Source organism: Anguilla rostrata, chromosome 17, assembly GCF_018555375.3.
Source record: "Anguilla rostrata isolate EN2019 chromosome 17, ASM1855537v3, whole genome shotgun sequence".
In the NCBI taxonomy this organism is placed as follows: Eukaryota; Metazoa; Chordata; class Actinopteri; order Anguilliformes; family Anguillidae; genus Anguilla; species Anguilla rostrata.
In genome coordinates, this window is record NC_057949.1 from 25,311,609 (window position 1) to 25,335,884 (window position 24,276).

Here is a 24,276-nt window from a genome sequence, read left to right on the forward strand (position 1 = left end):
TAGTTCTCTTTGAGTTAACATGTTTAACACCGTCTCCCAGAACCTCTCCACATCAGTGTCTTTCTCTCAGCTTTTATTACTGTACAGTTTCATGGGGTGTACTTAGTGTCACGTTTCATTTCCTGTACTGTGGCCTGTGCTTAGTTCGCTTTGTGGCAAATGGATATTGTTTGCATTTGCATAATTGTGTACAAATGCAAGGGTTTAGGAAAAAAAACTTTCACTCTGGTTGCTCTTGGTTACACAGGAACACTGACATTTTATTAGGGATGACTCATAATTGCAAATTACAAAGCAGCTGCAGTTAACTTAAAAAAAAAATCTTTTCTTACTTGACAAATAAAAGAACATGGTCTGTATAACTGGCCTTGGAGCTCATCATCACACTCATAATGTTGGGGTTTTAAGTAAAAATTTGGGAGCAAAACTTTCAGACAGCTCCATACATTGTCACCCTAACCTCCCAAAAATTATGAATTGTCACATACCTCTAGTCCCTTGAGTCAGCTGTTTCCAGCAACCGTCCCCCATCACTCTGTTTTAATTAGGTCTTTCTCTCGTTGTCATTGACGTCCAAATGGCCAATAAACAGCCTTGTCTTCACGGCCAGGTGCAATCCTGTCCCTGGATCCCCGGTCCAGTGTCAAAAACATCAAGTGCAATGTACCATAATAAGACCCATTTCAAATACATATCTGTTCTATGGAAAATCTATTCATCTGAATTAATATTCATATATATCATATATCATATATATATATATATATATGAAAAACCCAAGCACAGCCAGGAGCACTTTGTTTTGAAGATGTTTTCACCTTGGCCAAACCCCTGAACAAAGTTATCAGACGCGCCGGTTTAACAGATATAAACGACCTGCGCGGCTCCCATGGCGTTCAGGAGTAACGGACACAAATTACCCGCCCGGCTCTCGTAAATCACCCGCAAAGGGTCCCATAAATTAAAGATGAACGGAGATTCGGCTCCCCCGCGAGCAGCGACGGGACAGGGGGGGGCGGGGCTTCGTGGCTCTCGCAGTGGGGGCGGAGCGATGGCGCGCTGTCCGAACCATTAAAAAATGTCATACTTTGATCATCACCAAGAATAACACGGGTTCAGCTCAGGCTGTCACAGGCTGGTAACGTGGAGGCGTCAGCCATTTTGGGTTTCGTGAAGCCTCGCCCTACTCCCATTACTCACCTGCGTACAGTTTGCTGTGTAGCAACAATAAGGGCAATAATATTAAAATAATTCCCAGCGTATGGAGTACATACATATGATTTTTGATAAATATGAAAATTCATGAATTCCTTTTACAAACTCTTCTGCTTTAAAAACAGCGTGAGCATAATATTAACTGATATTATTTCGAAACATTAGTTAAATTATATTGGCAGTTTAAAAATGAACCAGTCAATGTCAGTTTTCACATTTTAATTATATTGTGCTGCCATCCGTGTGCACTGCTCAGCCCTCTTACACCAGACCCGGTTCACCCTGTCTGTTACCCTTTACCCATCCATGTCTGTGCCGTTTGCCTCTAATTTATTTTACTGTTCCTCTCTCTTATAATTGTGCTGTTCAACAATCCTTTACTTACTGTCATCCTCTCCTTTACTGTTCACCTCCCCTCTATTTACTATCAACCTCTCCTTTACCTTTCCCCTCCCCAGGACTTACTATCAACCTCTCCTTTACTGGTCACCTCCCCTCTATTTACTATGAGCCTCTCCTTTACTGTTCACCTCTCCTGTACTTACTATCAACCTCTCCTTTACCTTTCCCCTCCCCAGTACTTACTATCAACCTCTCCTTTACCTTTCCCCTCCCCAGTACTTACTATCAACCTCCCCTTTACTGGTCACCTCCCCTCTATTTACTACGAGCCTCTCCTTTACTGCTCACCTCCCCTCTATTTACTATGAACCTCTCTTTTACTGTTCACCTCTCCTGTACTTACTATCAACCTCTGTTTCGCTAGTCACCGCTCTTGTATTTAAGGTCAACATCTCTTTTTACTGTTCACATCTCTACTTACGGTCAACCTCTGTTTTTACTATTCACCTCTCTACTTCCTGTCAACCTCTCTTTTACTGTTCACCTCTCCTCTAAGGTGATAGAAAGGTGATATAAATAGCAAAAAAAAAGCTTTTTTTCCCTTCTCTTCTTGGAAGAATTATAGGGATGGGATATTTCAAATTTTTTCTCAGAAACACAAGCAGAGAGGTACGAAAATGTCAAATTGGTGTATTTTAAATTTATTTCTGTCACAAATTAAAATAACCATGCGCAACTCATCACAGGAAGGGAGGAGAGGAGTCCGTGGCCGCCCGTGTCACCGAAAGCTTTCGCTTGTCTGTTTTTTTTTTTTTTAAACGCGTGACGTGAAAGTTCTAGTCTTCCGCGTTGCTGATGACCTGGAAGAGGGTGACGTTGTAGAGCACCTGGTGCCCGTTGTTCCAGGTGTACAGCACCCTCTCGCGCGGGTTGTAGTCCAGCATGGAGATGTGCGAGTACTGGTTGTGGAAGGGGATGTCCGTGTACTCGTAGCTGGACGAGTTCGTGTAGTAGGCGAAGTAGATCTTGGCGCCGGCCAGGTGGGAGTTGGTGACGTAGAGCGTGCCGCAGATCATGAAGGCCTCCCCGGCGCTGCGTTTCGGGAAGCCCGTGTCCCAGGAGCGCAGCACCTCCAGGCTCCCCGGCTCCAGGCGGCTGATGACGATGTTGCCGGCGTTGGGGATGGTGGTGTAGACGGCCCACAGGCCGGTCTCGTCGGCCATCAGGTCGATGTCGGAGGAGCCGCCCCAGGAGTACGGGAAGGTGTTGTTGTAGCCGGCCGAGGGCAGGCTCCGCTGCAGCAGGACGCTGCGCGAGCGGAAGTGGTACTTGACCACCACGTTGCTCTGGTACTTGTTGTAGTACAGCGAGCCGTTGTAGACCACGTGGCCCGTCCCCGCCCACGGGTGGGGCAGCAGGTGCTGCACGAAGTTCTGGCCCTTCGTGAAGTCGCCCATCGTGCGGTACTCCAGCACCCGACGGCCCTTCAGGTACCCGTCCATCGACCACACCTGCGTGAGTTAGAGATAGAGAGAGAGAGAGAGAGAGAGAGAGAGAAAGTGGGGAGAGAACGAGATAGAGCGAGAGAGAGAGCATGTGTGAGAGAGAGAGAAAGTGGGGAGAGAACGAGAGAGAGAGAGAGAGAGCATGTGTGAGAGAGAGAGAAAGTGGGGAGAGAACGAGAGAGAGAGAGAGAGAGAGCGTGTGTGAGAGAGAGAGAAAGTGAGGAGAGAACGAGAGAGAGAGAGAGAGAGAGAGCGTGTGTGAGAGAGAGAGAAAGGGGGGAGAGAACGAGATAGAGAGAGAGAGAGTATTATAATTATTGTTTATTATTATATACTAATATACATTTTATGTCTGTTATTTTTATCCTCATATTTTTTGTTGTTGCTATTCCTGTCATCGTTATTGTTGTTATTCTGATTGATTCGTACGCTTTGGCAATATGTATCTCAAAATATGTCATGCCAATAAAGAATTTTGAATTTGGATTTGAGAGAGAGAGAGAGAGAAAGAGAGAGAGAGAGGAGACACTCAGACACAGAGAAAGTATGAAGCATTACGAGCATACGCTTTTTCTGTCCAAGCTTTTGTGTACCGAGTTGGAATATGTACAGAGCCACAGTATCAGCTTCCAATCAACACACTTAGCACCCCTCCATTACTATAAAGCAGATGGGGTGTAATACGGCAGTAAGTATGTCTTCCTCAGTAAAAAGATGGGGGCACGATTTTGCAGGAAGTCATGCACTACCCACAGAGGAAGGCTACACGTCTCTCTCGATCCTCTTGGTTCCTGGGAGACTTCATTAAAACTGTAGATAATTAGAGACCTGACAACTCCTCTACAGTTAAAAACAGAAGTAATGAAAAACCTTATTGCAGGTTTTAATTGGTTCACCCTCTCTCCCCTCCCTCCTGTCTCTCACCTTCCACTCTCCTGTCTCTCACTTACTGTCCTTCTCTCTACCTCTCTTTCCCTCCCTTGCTTTCTGTCCCTTCCCGCTCTCCCTCTTTATTTACCCCCATGTTCAACAACGCGCTTTCTCGTCCTTCCAGTCTTTCAGAGGAAAGATGGGAGAAGAGAAGGGATGAACACAAAGCAAGAGATCAAGGAGGGAGGAGGGAGGGAGGGAGGGAGCGAATGAGAGGTTTTGATGGATGGGGAACAGCAGTATCGAGCTGTTTCACCCCTTAATGAATCCCCTGAGTGGCCCATCTGCGTTTGAGCCGCAGTCCAGCTGTGTCTGAGCTCAGGTATTTGAGCTGTGTTTGAGCTGCGGTTCAGCTGTGTCTGAGCTCAGGTATTTGAGCTGTGTTTGAGCTGCGGTTCAGCTGTGTCTGAGCTCAGGTATTTGAGCTGTGTTTGAGCTGCGGTTCAGCTGTGTCTGAGCTGAGGTATTTCAGCTGTGTTTGAGCTGCAGTCCAGCTGTGTCTGAGCTGCGGACAAGCTGTGCTTGAGCTGCGGACAAGCTGTGTTTGAGCTGTGTTTTGAGCTGTGGTTTTTGAGCTGTGTTTGAGCTGTGTTTTGAGCTGCGGACAAGCTTTGGTTGAGCTGTGGTTTTTGAGCTGTGTTTGAGCTGTGTTTGTGTGGTTTTTGAGCTGTGTTTGAGCTGTGTTTGTGTGGTTTTTGAGCTGTGTTTGAGCTGTGTTTGTGTGTGTTTGAGCGGTGCTTGAGCTGCGTTTGTGTGGTTTTTGAGCTGTGTTTGAGCTGTGTTTGAGCGGTGCTTGAGCTGCGTTTGTGTGGTTTTTAAGCTGTGTTTGAGCTGTGTTTGTGTGGTTTTTGAGCTGTGTTTGAGCTGTGTTTGAGCTGTGTTTGAGCTGTGTTTGAGCGGTGCTTGAGCTGCGTTTGTGTGGTTTTTGAGCTGTGTTTGAGCTGTGTTCAGCTGTGGTCAAGCTGTGTTTGAGTTGCGGTTAAGCTGCGTTTGAGCCGTGATGGAAGGCCTGGGAGGATCATGTTGACGGAGCGCGGAGCGCAAGGGCCCCTAAATGCAATCAGGGCGAAGGAGAGGACCGTTAATGCAATCGCCATTAATGCCATCCCCCCCACAGTGACATTTTCCGTCAGGAACGCCATGCTGCGGTTTGTGTGCGGCTTCCGCCTCCTCATTAGCATTCGTTCCCTGTCAGTCAAGGCCAGGGAGGGCGGGGCCTCCAGGGGCAGCGTCACTGCAGCGAATCATAGGCCGGGTTGGAGAAACCGTCTCAACAAAATGTGTTCTAAGTGGTTAATTTGCCTGGGGATGGCGGTGATATTTGGGGGGGGGGGGGGGTAATGTGCTTGGAGCAGTAGGGAAGGGATGTTAAATCTCAAGGACGGCAGAGCGACAATGCTTTTCATTTCTCACTGAAGCTTCGCTTTGAAAACGCGTGACTGGTCCTGGCCACGGTCTTTCACGTGTGCACAGGTGAGCGGGTTGACCCCGGCAACGGGGACGTTTTGAAAGCCAAGCTTTATCGACAAACGCAAAAAGCATTTTAGGTTTTCAAGCGAGGCCCCTCGGACCGGTCCCCTTACCCTGTTGTCCGAGCTGGGCGTCATGGTGTCGGTCATCCAGGAGCCAAAGCGCGAGCCGGACGCCCGGACTGTGATTGGATTACTGACCCCGGTCAGCTTCCCGCAGCCTGGGACACGGACACACCACCTTCAGTCACTCAGCTTTCCAGGGTTAAACACGGAGGTCGTGAAAACTTTTTGTACTTGGGTAGCTTTGACGTGTCTGGATCTCAACTGGGGCCCTGCCATTTCTCAAAATGGAAGCCCAATAAAAACCCATCTGGTGAGATCCTCACCCCGACATACCATCACATTACAGGCATTTAGCAGACGCTCTTATCCAGAGCTTTACATTGTATCCAATAATAAAGCTGGATAAATACTGAAGCAATGCAGGTTAAGTACCTTGCTCAAGGGTACAATGCCAGTGTCCAATGGGTACAATGGCAGTGTCCTGCTGGGGAATCGAACCTGTGACCTTCAGGTTACAAGACCATCTCCTTACCCATTATACTACACTGCCACTGCCCCCGACATACCCAGCTTCTGCATGCAGGAGTGCAGCCTGGTCTCCAGCAGCAGGACTCTCTGTCTCAGCTCCTCGTAGTCGTACGCCCCCATCTCCTCCTGGATGGCCAGCAGCACCAGCGACAGGTTCTGCACCTCCCCCTTCAGCTCGCCCAGCATGCGCGCGTCCGACCTGTACTGCTCCAGCACGGGCAGCAGGGGGAGCAGCTGAGTCACCTTGTCCTTTAGCTCCTGAGAACAGGGAACGGGAGAGGGAGAGGGGGGGAGAGGGGGGGATAGGGACAGAGAGGAGAGGAGAAACAAAAACAGAAGCACAGACACAGGGGGGAGAGGAAGAGAGAGGAAGAAGAGGAATGAGGAAAAAGAGGAAAGGGGTAGAGAGAGGGAGAGAGGCAAGAGGGACAGAGATTTTAGCTGATACAGATATATTATAAAGTCTGCGTGTATCATATAGAATAATAAGTAAAACAAAACATTTTTCTTAAAATCAATTATTGCTGACAAATGAATATATAATGTAAACATAAATATGAAAAATCATTTTGGTCCTAAAGTATGTTTTCCATTTGCAATATCTGCAGTAATTTTAGTGCACTCTGTGAGATATTCATTTCATACAACAAAGAGAAATAATATAATAATAAAAGAAAGTGCCCCTGCTGCCTCTTTTTCAGTTGCTCCATAGAAACCATTTCCTGCACAGCCACTATTTGAACCAGGGGTGAATATCTCAGATAGATACTCAGCCAGGGGCTAATATAAGTCTTTTTATATGATAATATAATAGTGAAATGCTTTAATTAATTGTATAACTGTGTATTAACGTTAGGAAGTTTATCTTTTATAGCATGGAGGCTCTGTGAGTGTCTTCATTTACAACATTTACGACTAAAGCACCCCAAGTCAGTGTTGCCAAGTTTAAAAAAAAAAACCTGGATCCTGTTTTTTTGATGTCTTGGATTTTCTTTTCTTTTTGGAAGATGAATGATGAATTAATCACTTTTCTCTTTTTTTAAAAGTTTACTCTCAAGGCCCAGTTCTGACAGCACTGCTCCAGCAGAGCCAGGTTCTGCTGTAAACCCAAATCTGCCATATGTCCTGTCAAGAGGAAGCTGGTACCAGGTCCACCTGCACAGAATAAGCATCTGACATCCATGTAGGGTGATGCTAGGCAGGGCTACCCCTGACCGTCTGAGGGCCCTACAAGCAAGTGACTGTGGTCACAGAATGGAGGAGGGGGGGTGGGGGTGGGGGGGGGGATCATATAGGATGAGGAGGTCCTGATCAAGAAGACTGTTCATTTAAATTTTGCGGGTAAAAAAAAAAACAAAACAAAAAAACAACAGCTCAACGAGGGCTCCTATTGGTCAAGGGGGCCATAAGCAACCGCATAGTTCACTTACAGCTACAAGCAGCCTTGGCAGCTAGTGGCTGAACAATCCAGCCCCCCCCCCACCCCCGCTGAATAACACCCCAGCCTCCCTTCTGTGCTCCTGCACATAGAGCTCTCTCTCTCTCTCTCTCTCTCTCTCTCTCTCTCTTTGCCATGTGTCTCCTGAGTGCATTGATTTAACCACATCACAAACTCCACCACCCGCACCACTGAGAACAGACTTAAATTACACTCTGAAATCAATGATGCATGCAAAAAAATTGAATGGACATGTTTATTTATTGGGGGCGTGCAGGGTCTATATAGCCAGCAATGCAGAGGCAAATTCCACCACGCGTGCAAGGGTTCAGTTCATCTCTCCTTCCCTGAATTGGGGATATAATCCCCTCTTTCAGATTTTTAAAATGTTTTTATCATTGGATTTTAATTTGTGTGAGTGTGCGAATGCGTGCGTGCGTGCATATTTGTGTGTGTGTGTGTGTGTGTGTGTACGTGTGTGTCCCTTTCTCCCGTCCTGGGTGCGGGACAGAGGGAGGTCTGTCGTAAATCTTGTGATGTAGTGGCGCTGAGCGAGGAGCGCCCCCCCCCCCCATAAATCTCATTTTCCGTTCGGGCGACGCGGAAATTCGGACTCGTAAATCTCCCCCCGCCCACCCCCCCCCACCCCCCCCGCTATGGGGGAGTCTGTTAGATCTCCATCCATCACTCCGCGCGGGGGGGGGGGGCGGAATAAAGGCGTTTCTGCTGTTTTTAGAGGAATGTGCTCACACACACGCACACACACACACACACACACACACACACACACACACACACACCTGCCTTTAACGCAGCAGGGGGCTGTTCAGACCTTTCCGTCGACAGACGACCATCTTAAACCTGGTTTTTATTGTTTCACTGAGTCATAATTAAACGTTGCTTGTCCTAATCGGACAGGGTAAAGATTGTATGCCCTGTATGTAAAGCTATGCACATACAGTTCACATTAAGCAGTTTGTTGCAATATGGGGGGAAAAGCACCTGGTTAAAACATAATTTTATAATCTCTGCTATTTTATGTTAAGTGCACACAGGTAACTAACATACCTTGATGAAAAGGATACCTGCTACCAACTGGTTGTTCTTATGTATCAATTCTCATCTCAAGCTTGTTTTTCATAACCATTTTCATTAACCAGTATCATAATGACCATTACTGACGTGGCATGTAGTATGGATGATAAATAACCAGTCCTGAGTAGACTCAGCTGAAGTACTGGAGATCTCTAGGTTCAGCGCGCACAGGTGAGACAGAATACCTGGAAACTCTTGGGGTTGAGGGCTCTGGGGTTGTCAGAGGCAATCTTCAGCCTGCTGTCCACAGTCTTCATCAGTGACTCAGTGTTGTGCACGTACTGAAGGTCCCTGTAGGTCCTCAGGTCGAGAACCTCCATGGACTGCGTGATGTTCTGCACCTGTCAGGTCACGGACACACTGTTCGGAACCCCAACGCTAATCACACACGCCAGCGTCAGCCGCACGCTGTGAGGTCCACTCGCCTGCCAAACACTTATTGGAAACTCACTGACAGACCGTGACACCAATGTCAATTGCAGGGACAATGTCAGGGCAGGGTACTTGGCATTCGTTGTAAGAGGGCATCGATTATACGGGAGAGGATTACACGGAGCAGGACTGCTCGGGGGAAGGAGAAAGGGGAGGGGCCTTTTCCCGTGAGGGAGGAGAAGGGTGTGGCCTTCTGCAGTCAGGGAGAGGTGGGCGGGGCCTTTTTGCAATGAGGGAGAAGGAGAGCCAGTGGGAGGGGACAGGAGTGGGGTCTTGGGCAGGGGGAGGGGTGGGGGCCAGGGCCTTTGGAAGTGAGGGGGGAGAAAGGCGGGGCTTTTTTCGGGGCGTTGGGAGGAAGGTGGCAGCTGGCGTCTGTGTTGGAAGGTGAGACACCTGCTCTGCTGCCTCATTATACAGTGTTATTTCAGGCAGTTTCATTTTCCCTCACAGCTGGCGAGCATTAACACACACACACAGAGACACACACCACACACACACACCACAAACACACAAAAACAACACACACACACACACACACACACACACACACACACCACAAACACACACACACACACCACAAACACACACAAACACACACACACACACCACACACACACAAAAACACAAACACACACACACACACCACACACACACACAGACACACACAGAGACACACACACACACACACACAAACACATAGACACACATACACACATACACACAAACACACAGACACAGACACAGACACAGACAGACAGACACACACACACACACACACAAACACACAGACACAGACACACACACACAGAGAGACACACACACACACACACACTCCCACACGCACACACACACAGACACACACACACACACGCACACACTACACAAACACATGCACACTCACACACACACACGCACACACACACACAAACACACGCACACATGCTGAAACTCCCATACATGGATAGGGATTGCGGTCATCAGTTCACACTTCATTCAGAAACATTCAATCTCTCTTCCGAATAAAATTCTGAAAAACACAGATTTCTGTCCTCCTCCCACGCCCCCTCCCTTCCCCTCCTCTCCTCCATTTTGTCTCGCTCCCTCTGGAAGGTGTCAGAGATCCACAGGTTAATGCCGACTGGCAGGTTCTGAAAGCGTTTGCTCTCTGGGTCCCTGCGGGCGTCGGACCAGTTTCTACCCCTGTGACCATTCTGTCCGTTAGAGGAGATGGAGGGAAGGTGACGGAGGAGGGAGAGAGCGAGGGATGTGAAGCGACAGAGCCGGACGGTTAAAGACCTGATCGATAGACCTGCTCCTGCTGTTTACAGAGCAGTAAACACCAGCCTGCTTCCCACCCAAAAATACAGCCTGCCCTTTTCTCTCTGCCCTGCTCCCTCCCTCTCTCCCCCCTCTGTCTTCATCTTTCTATCTCTCTATCTCCTCTGCTTCCACCCCACCCTTCTCTCCCTCTGACTTCCTCTCTTTTATCTAATTAAATTTAAGTACACCTCCCTCTCCAAAGCTTTCCACAACACGTAACTGCATCACAGCAGAGTCAGTTCTATAGCACAGTCTGAATCGATATTACAGCAGTCCAAGTCAGTGTCAGGGCACAGTCTGAGTCAGTATTAGAGAGCAGTCTGAGTCAGTATTAGTGCACAGCCTTGATTTCGAGTATAGTGCACATCGTGAGTCAGTAGGTAGGGCACAGGCGAGTTCCAGTATTCAGCGGCAGCCTGATCACTTTAGAGTAGCAGTCTGGAGCGTGATTATGCACAGCCTGATTCGGTATTAGTGCACAGTCTGAGTCAGTGTTAGAGCACAGTCTGATTCGGTATTAGAGCACAGTCTGAGTCAGTATTAGAGCACAGTCTGAGTCAGTATTAGAGCACAGTTTGAGTCAGTATTAAGGCACAGCCTGAGTCAGTATTATCAGAGAGGAGTCAACATCAGTGGGTGACAGACAGGAAGTGTGCCACAGGCAGGAAGTGTGCACACACATCTTAATGACTGGCAGCCATCGCTCACCTTTTCCATGAGCTGACGCAGCTGCTTGCTGCGCGGGTCGCGGTTGCACATGTTCCGCGCGGGAGCCACGACCGTGCACAAGCACTTCCCCTCCACGTCCTGAGAGGAGCTGTAGATCTGCCAGCCCTCCTCCGGGCTCGGGTACAGCGCCTGCAGCGAGAGAGAGAGAGAGAGAGACAGGGAGAGAGAGAGAGGGAGAGAGGGAGGGAAAGACAGAGGGGGAGAGAGAGAGAGAGGGGGAGAGAGGAGGGAGAGAGAGAGTGAGGGGAGAGAGAGAGTAAGAGAGAGAGAAAGAGGGAGGGAGGGAGAAAAGGAGAGAGAGAGGGAGGGAGAGAGGGAGGGAAAGACAGAGGGGGAGAGAGAGAGAGGGAGGGAGGGAAGGAAAAAGAGAGAGAGGGATAGAGGGACGAAGGGAGGGAAAGAGACAGAGGGAGGAAGGGAGAGGGAGAGAGAGAGAGAGAGAAACAGGCCCGTAAACACCTGCGCAGCCAGACAGAGGTGGCACGCGGCTGAGGGAAAAACCTGCCCGGGCGAGCAAAGGCAGAGAGAGAGAGAGAGAGAGAGAGAGAGAGGACAATAAAACCCCGCCAGGAGGAAGAGACGTGGAACCGCCACATCTGCACGCTGCGCGCAGACGCCTTGTGGAGACATTACATAAGAAAGAGAGAGAAAAAAGAAGCAAACATAAATCTCTCAGTGGAATGAAAGGGTCTCTGTGAGACACAGAACACAGCTCAGACGCGCACCTGAGATTTCAAACGCAGCGAGGCGAGGATCAGAGTAATTCAGGGACAAAAAAAAAAAAAAAAGTCTAACTCCTGGGGGGCGGGGGGGGGGGGGGGGGGTGCCAGACCAGTTCTGTTTTATTTGACACAGGCAGGCTCCCAGGGTAAAATAAAACAACACTTTCGGCTGTAAACAGGGACGCAGAAACACGGTGTTGATGAAGTGCTCATATTAATCCAGCGCAGAGAGTTCCATATAAAATGATCTGGCAGTGCAGGGGAGAGTGGGAGGGGAGGGGGGGGGGGGGGGCGGTGAGGGGAGGGGGGCGGTGAGGGGAGGGCGAGAGGGAGAGGGTGGCTGATGTGAGGCGGGCCTCTCTAATTGGTTTAGGCAGGAAAAGGAAATGGAGCTGTTCCTGAGAGATCGATGCAGCTTTTCTCTGCAGGAGCGAGAGAGAGAGAGAGAGAGAGAGATGGGAAGTACCCTTACGTTCACTAATCTAATCAAAGTCAGCGATGCACTCTCACTGTGTGTGTGTGTGTGTGTGTGTGTGTATGCGCGCGTGTGTGTTTGTGTACATGTGTGTGTGTGTGCGTGTGTGTTTTTCTGTGCCAGGAGACACTGTGTAAGTGTGTTAAGCTCGATTCTGTCGCCAGCAGTGTGATGTGTAGTTACAATGGGGTTTTTGTGGTTATCACACCTGAGAGCGCGCACACACACACACGCACACACACACACAGACAGACAAACGGGGCGCACAAAAGCTAACTTCATTACTCACACTTAGGGTGCTGGGCATTACGGTAGAAGGGTGTCACAGTGTGTAGACTGTGGAGACAATTAATTTTTCATAAATGTTGGAGGCTCAGCGGCATGTGCAGTTCCCCTCAGTCTTAATCCGAAAGATCTCATTAAATTTCTCCGCTATTTCATTACCAGCCTCCTATTAATTCTGCAGTCATTTTCAAAACGTCTCTCTTCATAATTACACAGCAGAGCAGGGGACAGAAGGCACTCCCCTTCAGTGGAAATATGATCTTCGGTTTTGTTTCCACAGTTCCAAACACATAACAAGACCGTCAGGAAAATTGTGTGACCTGTCTGTTTGGCTGAATGGGAGTTTGGTCTGATTCCTTCATATAAATATGCACTGGAACTAAACACAGATAAAAAAAAAAAATAAAACAGATAAAATTATAGGCTAATAGACAGCAAAATCTATGAATTTCTGGAAGTGGCATCAGTGCGGTGTTTTGAACATGCTAGTGTTATTAATGACCAAAAAGACAGCAATTACTGTTATTTTTACAAATTACTATTATTGGAGCAAGAGCTCCAATTACTTTGGCAAAGATAGTTTTGCTGTAAGCTACAGATTTGTTTATGTGTTAGGGACATATTAACTCTAGTGTTAGGTACAGCTTAGTTTTGTTGTTAAGTAAAGGGTAATTTTGGTGTTAGGGACAAGGCAGAGCATTTGAAAGAATGGGTTTATGGTAGGGATACTGTACAGGCCCATTAAACAGATGACAGAAGCACTAAAATAAACATGGATGGGGGTGGGGGAGCGAGATCAATGCAGCTTTGTCACCAAAAGCTCTGTTGCCACGGACATCTAAGAAACCCTTTCAACTGAACCATCCGCACTTATTTCTTCATTAAAAACACAAACACTGCTATCCTTCCTCATGCGCCCATCACAGAACACAGAAAAAGAGGTGGGGAGTGACAGTAAAAGAACATCCTATTAACACCCAGGGGTGTTAATCATCAGGCCAATTTTAACACCCAGCTGCACAAGGCAGGGAGTGTCAAAATGTTCTGCCCCAGGGACCCCCACCTGGGCTCAAAGGCACCCAGAGGACCCCCCCCCCCCAACACAAAAAGGGTTATGTTTAAAATCTATTATAGTCATTGCATATCACGGCTGGCCAGGGACCCCCTACAGTGCCTTCAAGGATCCCTGGTGGTCCACAGATCCCTGTTGAATACCCAGGGGCATAGGCATCAAATTAGCCATTTCAAGTCTTGACAGCCCAACACCAGAACAGATTTCAGCACCAGGGACAGTGCCAAACCAGGACAGATTTTAGCACCAGGGACAGAGCTAAACCAGAACAGATTTCAGCACCAGGGACAGTGCCAAAGCAGGACAGATTTCAGCACCAGGGACAGAGCTAAACCAGAACAGATTTCAGCACCAGGGACAGTGCCAAAACCAGAACAGGTTTCAGCACCAGGGACAGAGCTAAACCAGGACAGGTTTCGGTGATTTCAGGGACAGTTCTGCACCACAGCAGAATTCAGGACCAAGGACAATACCTCACTACCTAAATAAAAGGAAGTATAAATAAATCTGTTCTGTGTGCATAGCACATGCCAGTAGGGGGCGCTGTGCATCCCGTGCCCACAGCGAGCCTCTGTTCACCAACAGACCAGTTTCATTTGCATTTGACTCTGTAAGCAGAAATTGTCCATCTCCATTGAGATTCTTCTGCTCCGCTTCGCTTCCTGTCTGTGCTTGTAGGGCGAATATTAAGGGCCAGCAGACCAGGACTACTTTGGTCAAGATATGTTTGCAAAAAAATGTTCTACACATATTGGTGGTGATAAAAAAAAAAAAAATTATAACCCACGTCAGCTGTCCATCTGCCAATTATTATTCATGAACATCTGTTTTCACCAAAGCACTTCGGTTTCAACGAGGGGTGGACCTCTCTGTGCATGGGGGTCAGAGCTTCCAGTGTAAAGCAACTGGCTGAATTTACTAAACCTGCTAAACTCACCAAACAGACAAAACCTACAGTAGGCCGAGAGAGTACTGCGAATGACATTTATGCACATTTCTCCCTCAACAGGGAGCAGGACGTGTGATCTAACCCCCTCCCACTTTCAATCTGCCAATCAGCTCTTCTGACCACCGGATACTCCAATAAGAATGACCCCCAAAAAACCCCAAATCGGAGATTACGGCGGACCGACGAGGCCGCCTCTCCGTTGCATGCGCAGTACTGCGCGTTTGGCTGCAAGACAGGCTGTGGACCTCCTCAGATTATTTAACATCCGTTAACGCACATCGCAAAATCTTAACGGCCTCATTACGGCGGGCCGAACGCCGGCGGTAAAAGCCCGGCTGCTGTCATGGAGACGGCGCGCTGCGTTACGATCACTTAGCAGAGGCTCTCACCCAGCGTACGACGCACAGGAAGGAGAGAACGTCAGCGCCAGTCCCAGGAATCCGAAGCGCAACATCTCCGCGAAGGCTCAGGAGGCTGAGGTGTGCTAACACCGAACTAGTAAACAACAGCGTGTGTCGTAAGAAAAAGAAAGTGCCGCTAGATTAATGCGCCGTCTTCGTACAGCGATGCCAATAAGGGGCGGCGGTGTGGTGTAATGGGTAAGGAGGAGCTGGTCTTGTGACCTGAAAGGGTGCAGGTTCGATTCCCAGGTTTGACACTGCCGTTGTACCCTCGAGCAAAGTACTTAACATGCATTGTTTCAGTACAAATCTAGCTGTATAAATGGATGCTATGCTATGTAAAAAACTTTTTTTAAATTGTGTAAGTCGCTCTGGATAAGATCGTCTGCTAAATGCCTGTAATGTACTGTAATGCAATAATATTATCCCAAAAGAAAGAGAAAAATGGATATGGAAAGAGGATCAGGGGAGTCATGGTGCAGTCTGAATAGGAGAGTCTCCAGTCTGTGTCAGAAGATGGGCAGGGTTTCAGCTGTTCGGACTGCCGTGGGAAGCTCATTCCACCACCAGTGGGCCAGAACAAACAGGAGAGACACGTCGTGGAAGTGCAGGCACCCAGACGCTCAGAGGTAGAAGAACAGAGAGGTCTGGTTCGTGTGTAGGGGCTGACCGTATTTTAAAGACACAACGGCGCTGTCCTTTTAGCTGCCCGGGAAGGTTAGCACAAAGGTTTTGAACTTGACGCGAGCTGATACAGGCAGGAGGAGGGAGATGAGAAGAGGGAGTGACAGGGCTGTGCCTTCGGGAGGCTGTAGATCAGATGAGCAGCAGTGGACCGGATGAGCTGCATGAGGTCTGATGGCTGAGGCAGGGAGGCTAGCAATAATGGAGTAGCAGTGGTCCAGACGGGACGTGACCAGTGCCTGGACTGAGAGCAGGCACCAATGGGAGCCGGCGTGCGAGAATCAGGTGACCTGTCAGTCAGGTGACCGGCCAATCGCTGCTTATGGGGCGGTCCTGGTGGAAGAGAGACTCTTGGAGCTCGGTTGGGTTGCTGTAGTTTGTCTCCTGGGATGAGTTTATGAGAGTTTATCACCTGGGCTCTGTTGCCTGACGCCATGAAGCTTAAATAAATGAGGTCATAAATCTGTTACTCTTTATTTATGTCTGGCAGAAAGACTATTGGGATTGTCATAAGAAGCAAGGAGCAGAGGAAGGGGGGTTCCTGTTTAACTATACGGCTGCTGGTCATTGTGCTCTAAAATTACATGGTCTGTCGGTTTGTATTTAAAAGTCTTACAGGGACTCAGCATGTACAATACTGAGTAAAGGGTCTGAATACTTATATAAATGTGACATTTCAGTTTTTTATTTTCAATAAATTTACAAAAATTTCTAAAAACCTGTTTTCGCATTGTCATTATGGGGTATTGTGTGTACATTGATGATAATAAAAACGAATTTAATCAATTTTAGAAAAAGGCTGGAACGTACCAAAATGTGGAAAAAGTGAAGGGGTCTGAATACTTTTCGAAGGCGCTGTATGCTAGAGAGCCAGCAACTGAGTGTGAATGTTACAGTGAGTCAGTGTGTATGCTACTAATGTAACCTGTGCATTTTAGTGTTGTAACTAATCTGTTACGGTGTGGTGGTGTATATGTGTGACATCCAGACTGTGTTTGTGTACGTGTAAATTGCAGTTTAATTTCAGTCATCGCTGCCAACCTCGGACAAATTCCACTTCTTATTTGCCTGTGAAACCTGCTGTTAATATGATTAGCTGTTGTTTTTTAGACAGCTAATTCACCCACCGGATTTCTCCTTTGTTCTGCTTCTCACTGCTTCAGTACAAACACGCAACCTTCCTTTGCGATGACTGTACTGATCCTCCTCCTGGCAAGGAGACAGAAAAACTGCTAACAAAGAAATTCAATATTAAGATTGGCCAAATAACATTATTTCTAGGTCATAAACACAGACGGAAGGTCAGCCACACAGTGGAGATAAAAATCCTTTCTCTGCCAAGATCCGCGAGATTTCAATCAGGCTGAAAGAATGAGGAGGAAGTGGGGCCAGTGCCAGCTCACATCTTATACCTTTTCTGCAAAAATTTGTAAAATCATCACACTGGGTTCTTAATTCTGTTTTCTTTATTAAAGTGAATAGCTCTTCTGTCATGACAGATGCAAGCATTTGGACACGTGCTCCTGGATGATGAAATCTTTGCTGTCTTTGCTGAATTTGCTTTCATAGAAAAGCTGCTATTTAGTACATTGCCTGCTCAACAATACTAATTAAGTATAATTACAGATGACTGCAAGCAGTGATTCCTGGGGTCCAAACACCAAAAGCAACAATTTTCCAACACAAATCTATGATGGCATGCAGCAACTCCACATACAGTACGCTCAAATTGAGGCTTGAACAAATTGGACATTTCAAGGGAATTCAAACCTGCTGCAGTGATCAACTTACTTAATAAATTTATCACACAGGCCTGTATCCGTGCCCCAAATGTCCATCATTACATTACATTACATTACAGGCATTTAGCAGACGCCCTTATCCAGAGCGACTTACACAACTTTTACATAGCATTTTACATTGTATCCATTTATACAGCTGGATATATACTGAAGCAATTCTGGTTAAGTACCTTGCTCAAGGGTACAACGGCAGTGTCCTTACCCGGGAATCGAACCTGCGACCTTTACAAGCCCAGTTCCTTACCCACTGTGCTACACTCCGTCCAATCATGTGCACTACAGCAACACCAGCTGTCCAATCTGCACCATATTTTAATGGTCCTGGAACTCCAGTCTGTACGGAGGTTTTGGTTTCCACCAATTCCTCAGACTAAATGTGCGAATAAGCTGCATACGCCAAACACTGCTTTAGATCACAGTGACACGTTTTATGTAGGGAACACGAGAACAGTCTAGAAGAAATGAAGCCGAAACGTCAGGTGGCGTAAATGTTAGGGCTGTGATTAAGCCCCTGAGGCCAGAAGCCGGCGTTAAAACCAGAAATGGACACGGCCGTCGCTGCCCAGCTCCGTTTTACAGGATCCAAGAATTCAGCCGTTCAAACAAGCCTACCAAGCCCACAAGCCTTCAGTCTCACAAGCTACAAGTTATTAGAGGTCAATGGGCAAAAAAAAAAGTAAAAAACGTACAAACAGGCCTGAGGTAGATTGGCGGCCTGTCCAGGGTGTATTCCTGCCTCTTGCCCAATGCATGCTGGGATAGGCTCCAGTGCTTCCTGCCCGTTTACTGCCAGGATAGTGGTATAGATTGATGGATGGTAATCAGACAAAGCAACAGGGTCCACACCTGCAGCTTGGGCTCTATAATGCAGAAGTGCACACTGAGATGCAGATGTGGAGTGTTTGCAGAATTGTTCCATCAGCCAAGTGTATAGTGCAGTCGTACTGATGCGAAGCGGCACAGTGGCTCTAGTTGATCCAAGGTTTGGAGGGTTGAAGTCAGGGCTTGTCAGACATCAGTTTCACACCTCCGACAAAACTATTTCTATATGGACCTCGTTGTGTGCCCGGGGGCACTGTCATGTTGAAACAGGAAAGGGCCTTCCCCAAACTGTTGGGGAAGCACAGAATCATCTAGAAAGTGGTTGTATGTTGTAGCATTAAGATTTTCCATCACTGGAACTATGGAGCCTAGCCCATTACAAACAAGCCCAGACTAAGGGGTGTCCAGATAATTTTGGTCATATAGTGTATGTCACCCATTTGGCAGACAGGAAGGTTTAGTTTTGCGAAGGACTACATGTACGCTTTTGTAGTTCATCCTTATTACAACAGGGCTTCATACTGTATGTTTCTCCCAATGCTGCCTCTGCTAAAAGAATCAGTGGGTTAGCGGAGAAAAACGACATATGTTAATTATTTGCTAATTACTTGTGAATGATTTATTTTCTGGCTTAGCAGAAAAGACACAATTATAAGCACCCTGGTACAATGAGGACAGCCTTCTTACTGTGGGCACATGAACACTGAAACTCAGCAGAGCACTCTTTGGGGATGCGAAGAAATACAACCAGCCGGTAATGTTGAGATATATATCACTCCTGTATAATATCATATACACTGCTTTAGGTACTGTTTGGATACTGAGTTCAATTTCTGTCACTACAGTTTACAAGAAGATCTATAAATAATAAATAGTAGGGAACAAAACTAGGTGAGTTACTAAGCAATTCCTCATGTATACACAACAGAGAGATAGAGAGAGACAGAGTGAGAGAGAAAGAGAGAGAGAGAGAGAGAGAGAGAGAGAGCGGGAGGGAGGGAGGGAGGGAGGGAGGGAGAGGGAGAGAGAAACCAAATATGACATCAAAGCCACAGAACTGCCTACACAGGGTTCTACGCACGTGTGTTCCTAAGTTTAAAAATTTAGGAGTAGACTAAATTAGTATCCCAATTAGTAGACGTGCTAAATTATTTTTCCAGTTAGCACTGTCATCAATTTTCAGGAGCAAGTGTTCATATAATAGGAGCACTGTATAACCCTGATACACAGCAGACTTTAGTTATATGGATTACGCTTCAGAAGCCGACATTGGCTCTTAATATGTGAGGCCCACATGTACCCTAACCCTAACCCTAACCCTAACCCTTTTGCTGCACAAAACGTAAGCCTCTAGGGCCATCAACACAAACCAGACCGTCAATCAAGCTCAACAAACAACCTGAGACGACTCCTTCTGTTTATAGGCGAGCTATTGTGTGATCGACAGAACTTCAAGCCAATGCCAAAGCCAAGAGCCCCAGTTTTCCACCACTGACATGCTTATCTCAGGCCAGTGTCCCGGACCCAAGGTCAAACCACAGCCATTCGGGAGAAAATCGCATTCAGCACTGGAGCAGCCACTAACACTCTTAATAATATTATGTACAGGCGCAGTGAACCCATACCCTATTACTGCGATTGTACGATCTGAATGCTGAATACATAAAAAATACGACTGCCACAAAGGGAAGGAATTTCCCCCCGTTTGGGATGCTGGTGTTTATTTTAAGGAAAATAATTCCAAATACAACCAACATCGTCGCACCAGCCAACAGGAAACTTGCAATGCACTATCCTTTTTGAAAGTTTGGTAACTGGAAATTAGCAGAACAACATGGTGGCTAAGCCATAATTCTACTAACTTTATAGAAAATAACATGAAATATCGTATAAGTAAGTACAGCCATATTTCATAACCCCCGACATATGGTGCTGATTGTCATGAATAGATGAATGAAAGTTTATAACAGGGAATTAATAATTTATTATTTTTTACTAATTTTTTAAAAATCAGGTTCTTCTCCTGACATAGAACAATTTGACCCAGATATCCACAAGGTGCACAATACTGCATTTCCTACCATTCATAATAGAATTAATAAAAGACTTAAGTCCAGGCCTTGACAAATCAGTGATCTGACTGACAAGAAGTAAAAAGATCTATCTAAACTGAAACAGACACCCTTTGAAGCCATTACTTGGAATAGAGTGCATTTTTATTGAGGCAAATAATCCCCCAAAACAACAGTGATTAGAAAACAATTATGTTATTAACTCTTTCAGGTGTGAGATCACAAATACGTGATCTGAATATCCTTAACAAAACATTCTAAAGCTGATGAAACAATGACTGTTGGCAATAGAAAGCAGTTCTTTAACGCAGAATTAGAATTTTGAAAAAACATTTCAAAAAACCTACTCTTGAAAGGGTTAATAAGTTCATATTTTTTTTACAAGAAATTTTTTTTTTTTACCTCTGTGAATGCAATGCCTATAAATATTAATGTGATTGTACTGTTCTGTGTTGACCGTTTCACTGTAGTAGAAAACATATAAACCATAATGAATGCTTACTGGATACACTGCTACACATAAACCTTAATGCATTAGCCCTAACATGCATTAATCTTAACATAAATCAAAATGCAATAGCTACTATACAAAATCCGTAATAAATTAATTTGTGTACATAAACAGTACAAAATACACTGGAACACATAATTACAGCACATTAATGACAGTGCAGATACCCTAAGACACAAACTCTGAAGCCCTAGGTCTACAGAGGTATAAGCACAGAGTAACTGATCATATTCAGGACACACACACACACACACACAAGCTCACACACTCTCTCTCTCACATGCACGCATTCACGCAAACATACAGACACACGCATTCTCTCTCTCACACACACACACACACACACACACACACGTCACATACACATCACACACACAGAAACACATGCCCACATAAACAAGCGGCACACAAGTACACATTCACATATTCACAGAGTACACACATAGAAACATGCAGACACACATACTCTCACACACAAGCACACACAGATACACATACAGTACAGACACACAAACTGATTTACAAAAGATTTACACTGTCTCAAACACAGTTACATGTCATAAAAACACACACAGACACATATCTCTCTCTCACACACACACAGACACACACACACACACTCAGACAAATGTGTGCGCAAACACACATGCACACACACAAACACACACACACATGTAAGATCACCACACACCCACACCACCGCACGCACAGCACACCACAGCACACGACAGCACAGACACACCACACACACACACAGTAAGAGGAGAAGAAGGCTACGCACGCTGGTGATCTTTTCGGAAGTTCCCCCTCTGGAGACAGTGGTCCCGTTGAGCCCCACGAGGGAAGGCAGGGTCTGGGACATCCAGTTGGTGACCATCGCCATGGTGCTGAGCACCGCCCCAATTTTCAACAGCGGGACACTCATCTCCACCCCCCGCCCCGCTCCCACTCCCACACCGACACCCACACCCACAAACACCAGCCTGCCCCAAACCCAGCCCAGCACACTTCACCTAACCCACAACCCCACCAGTGCTCGGGCAGAGAAACAGAATGGACCAGGCACACAGAACCAGTGAATGACAGAGAGAGTGAGAAAGACAGAGTGAATGAGAGAGAGCGAGAGAGAGAGAGAGAGAGAGAGAGAGAGAGAGAGAGAGAGAGAGAGAGAGAGAGAGAGAGAGAGAGAGAGAGGATTGTATGAAGGCACAGAGCTCTAGTCCAGTCACACTGCACTGTACTCATCAGTCTGTGTGACTCTGCAAGTACCTCGCTCCCTCTCTCTCTCCCTCCCTCTCTCCCTCTCCCTCTCTCTCTCTCTCTCCCTCACTCACTCTCTCTCACGCTCTTGCTCTCTCCCTTACATTCATGCACTCTCTCTCTTTTCTGAATCTGTGGTTGGTTGAAAGCCGGGGGGGTGGGAGGGGGCTCTAACATTTCAGCTTATTCACCTTTTACTCACTCATATACACATACACACACACACACACACACACAGCTCGTGTAATGGGAAATGGGTGTGAGGAAGAAGACAATGGTGATGAAGATGAAGCACCTGCATTCTGCTCTCTGTGACAGCTCATCAATCATCATGTATCCTGGCAACTGGTGAGTCACCAAAACTCCCGACAACCTATCAGTCTCAAAGCGTTCGTTGTGATCCATGCAGGAATTTGTATTCACATTCATACTGTGGCTCACAGAGGCTGACTGTAGAAAGTAACTAAAGAGAGGCTGGTACTGCATTATCTATAAGCAGCTGGTAGATGTTATGTTAAAAGATCATGCTTGCTGACAGCTCATCCAGTCCAGGGTCTACCGTCACCTGCACTGACAATGGCTTGTACGCTGCCGCCCTCATGTGGCGGAGAGGGTGTACTACAGCAGAGGTACGAAACAGCAACACGCAGCAGGAGGTCACCCTTCCTCTCATCAGCAAACCTTCTACCTCCTTTCCATCTTTTAAATCGCAGCATGACAAAAATAATTACAAGCATGAGGATGGATCCGTTTTTATAAAAGGGGGTGCGGAACTCGCGGGGGGGGGGGGGGGGGGGGCGCATACACAGATAACCACCGATAAACCCTAAAATACCCTGATAAACACTGAAAACCTTGAAATACACTGATAAACCCTGAAATACCCTGATAACCACTGATAAACCCTGAAATACCCTGATAAACACAGATAAACCCTGAAATACTGGATAAATGCAGATTAACCCTGAAATATACTCTTAGCTATTAAAATAGAAATCAACATCATTTAAGTAAAGAATAACATTTTTGCACATACAGATATGCTATAATAATCAGTAATAAGTACTAAGTTACCATTAATAAATACAATAACATTTCTTTTAAGCATCTCTGTCTTTACACGTTTACCATTAATAAGCAAACTGGCTTGCATGTGCACAGACATAGTGAGGCATTGCTTATAAGAACCATCACAGAGATGTATTAAACTGTACATTAATAACCCCCAGGATCACTGCAGAGGGAAAACACATCTTTAATTATGATGAATATGACTTTCACACAGAGAGGGACACAAACACAGACAGACAGACTGACAGACACATAAACGTGCATTCGCACACGTGCACGCACACACATGCACACAGACGCACATGCGCACACACACACACACACATGCACACACACACACACACAATCCAGCAGCATGTATGAGTGTTCGGGCTGATGAAAATTCATCCTGACACCGCTCCCTCCCCACCTAACTAAGTTTAATCTAAAAAAAGCGGTTTGTCATTTTTCCTCATTTATCCCATTATGTCTGGCCAGGGAGGACCCGGTGCGCGGCCCACAGGACGTCTGTACACCCCACCTGGAGACAGCCTCCGATTATAACTCTCCTTCCCGCCACAGGAGAGCAAAGCGCTCAACCCAGAGACACCAATTCTGAGCAAAACATCGCCTGCTTTCTCACAAGCACTGAGCAAAGCATCAACTGCCTTCTGACCATCACTGAGCAAAGCAACACCTGCTTTCTGACCAACACTGAGCAAAGCAAACCCGGAGAAGAACATCATCATCACACCAAAATAATTGCCAGAACATGTCTGTTACACGGGCATAACAGAATCACATGCATGGCAGGTCCTTTATAAACCAACGCAGCCTGACACACAGGGAGTTTGGTTCGGTTAGCTTCAGAGGATTTGACTTGAGAAGTCAAAAAAAAAAAAAACAACAACCAATCACAAAGAAGAAGCAGAATCCAGAACTGTAAGTACGGAAAAAAAGCACAGGTAATTTCAGCTATTTTACAACGAATACTTCCTGCTTGTAGAGCGATGCTTACAGGTACTCGCGCATAACTTGAAGGCCTTATTGTTACTGCATTTCCAAAATGGAAGATTCAGAGGCAGTGACACCCCTTTGTGAA

The 24,276-nt window shown here is 46.6% G+C and overlaps 1 protein-coding gene across 2 annotated transcripts in view; it reads right to left on the bottom strand.

Moving 5' to 3' along the window:
• Positions 1 to 233: 233 nt before the first annotated feature.
• Positions 234 to 24,276, bottom strand: part of olfm2a (olfactomedin 2a) — a 37,112-nt gene continuing 13,069 nt past the window's right edge. Inside the window, exons 1-6 of one of the 2 annotated variants that reach the window (XM_064314197.1) lie at positions 21,646 to 21,808; positions 11,049 to 11,198; positions 8,774 to 8,929; positions 6,094 to 6,313; positions 5,576 to 5,682; positions 234 to 3,068 (exon numbers count right to left, since the gene is read on the bottom strand). In XM_064314197.1, coding sequence (XP_064170267.1) covers positions 2,394 to 3,068; positions 5,576 to 5,682; positions 6,094 to 6,313; positions 8,774 to 8,929; positions 11,049 to 11,198; positions 21,646 to 21,789 — 1,452 coding nt within the window. In that variant the 5' untranslated portion in view covers positions 21,790 to 21,808 and the 3' untranslated portion in view covers positions 234 to 2,393. Of the gene's footprint in view, positions 3,069 to 5,575; positions 5,683 to 6,093; positions 6,314 to 8,773; positions 8,930 to 11,048; positions 11,199 to 21,645; positions 21,809 to 24,276 lie in introns of those variants that run through there. The other variant, XM_064314198.1, reaches the window with a different exon arrangement.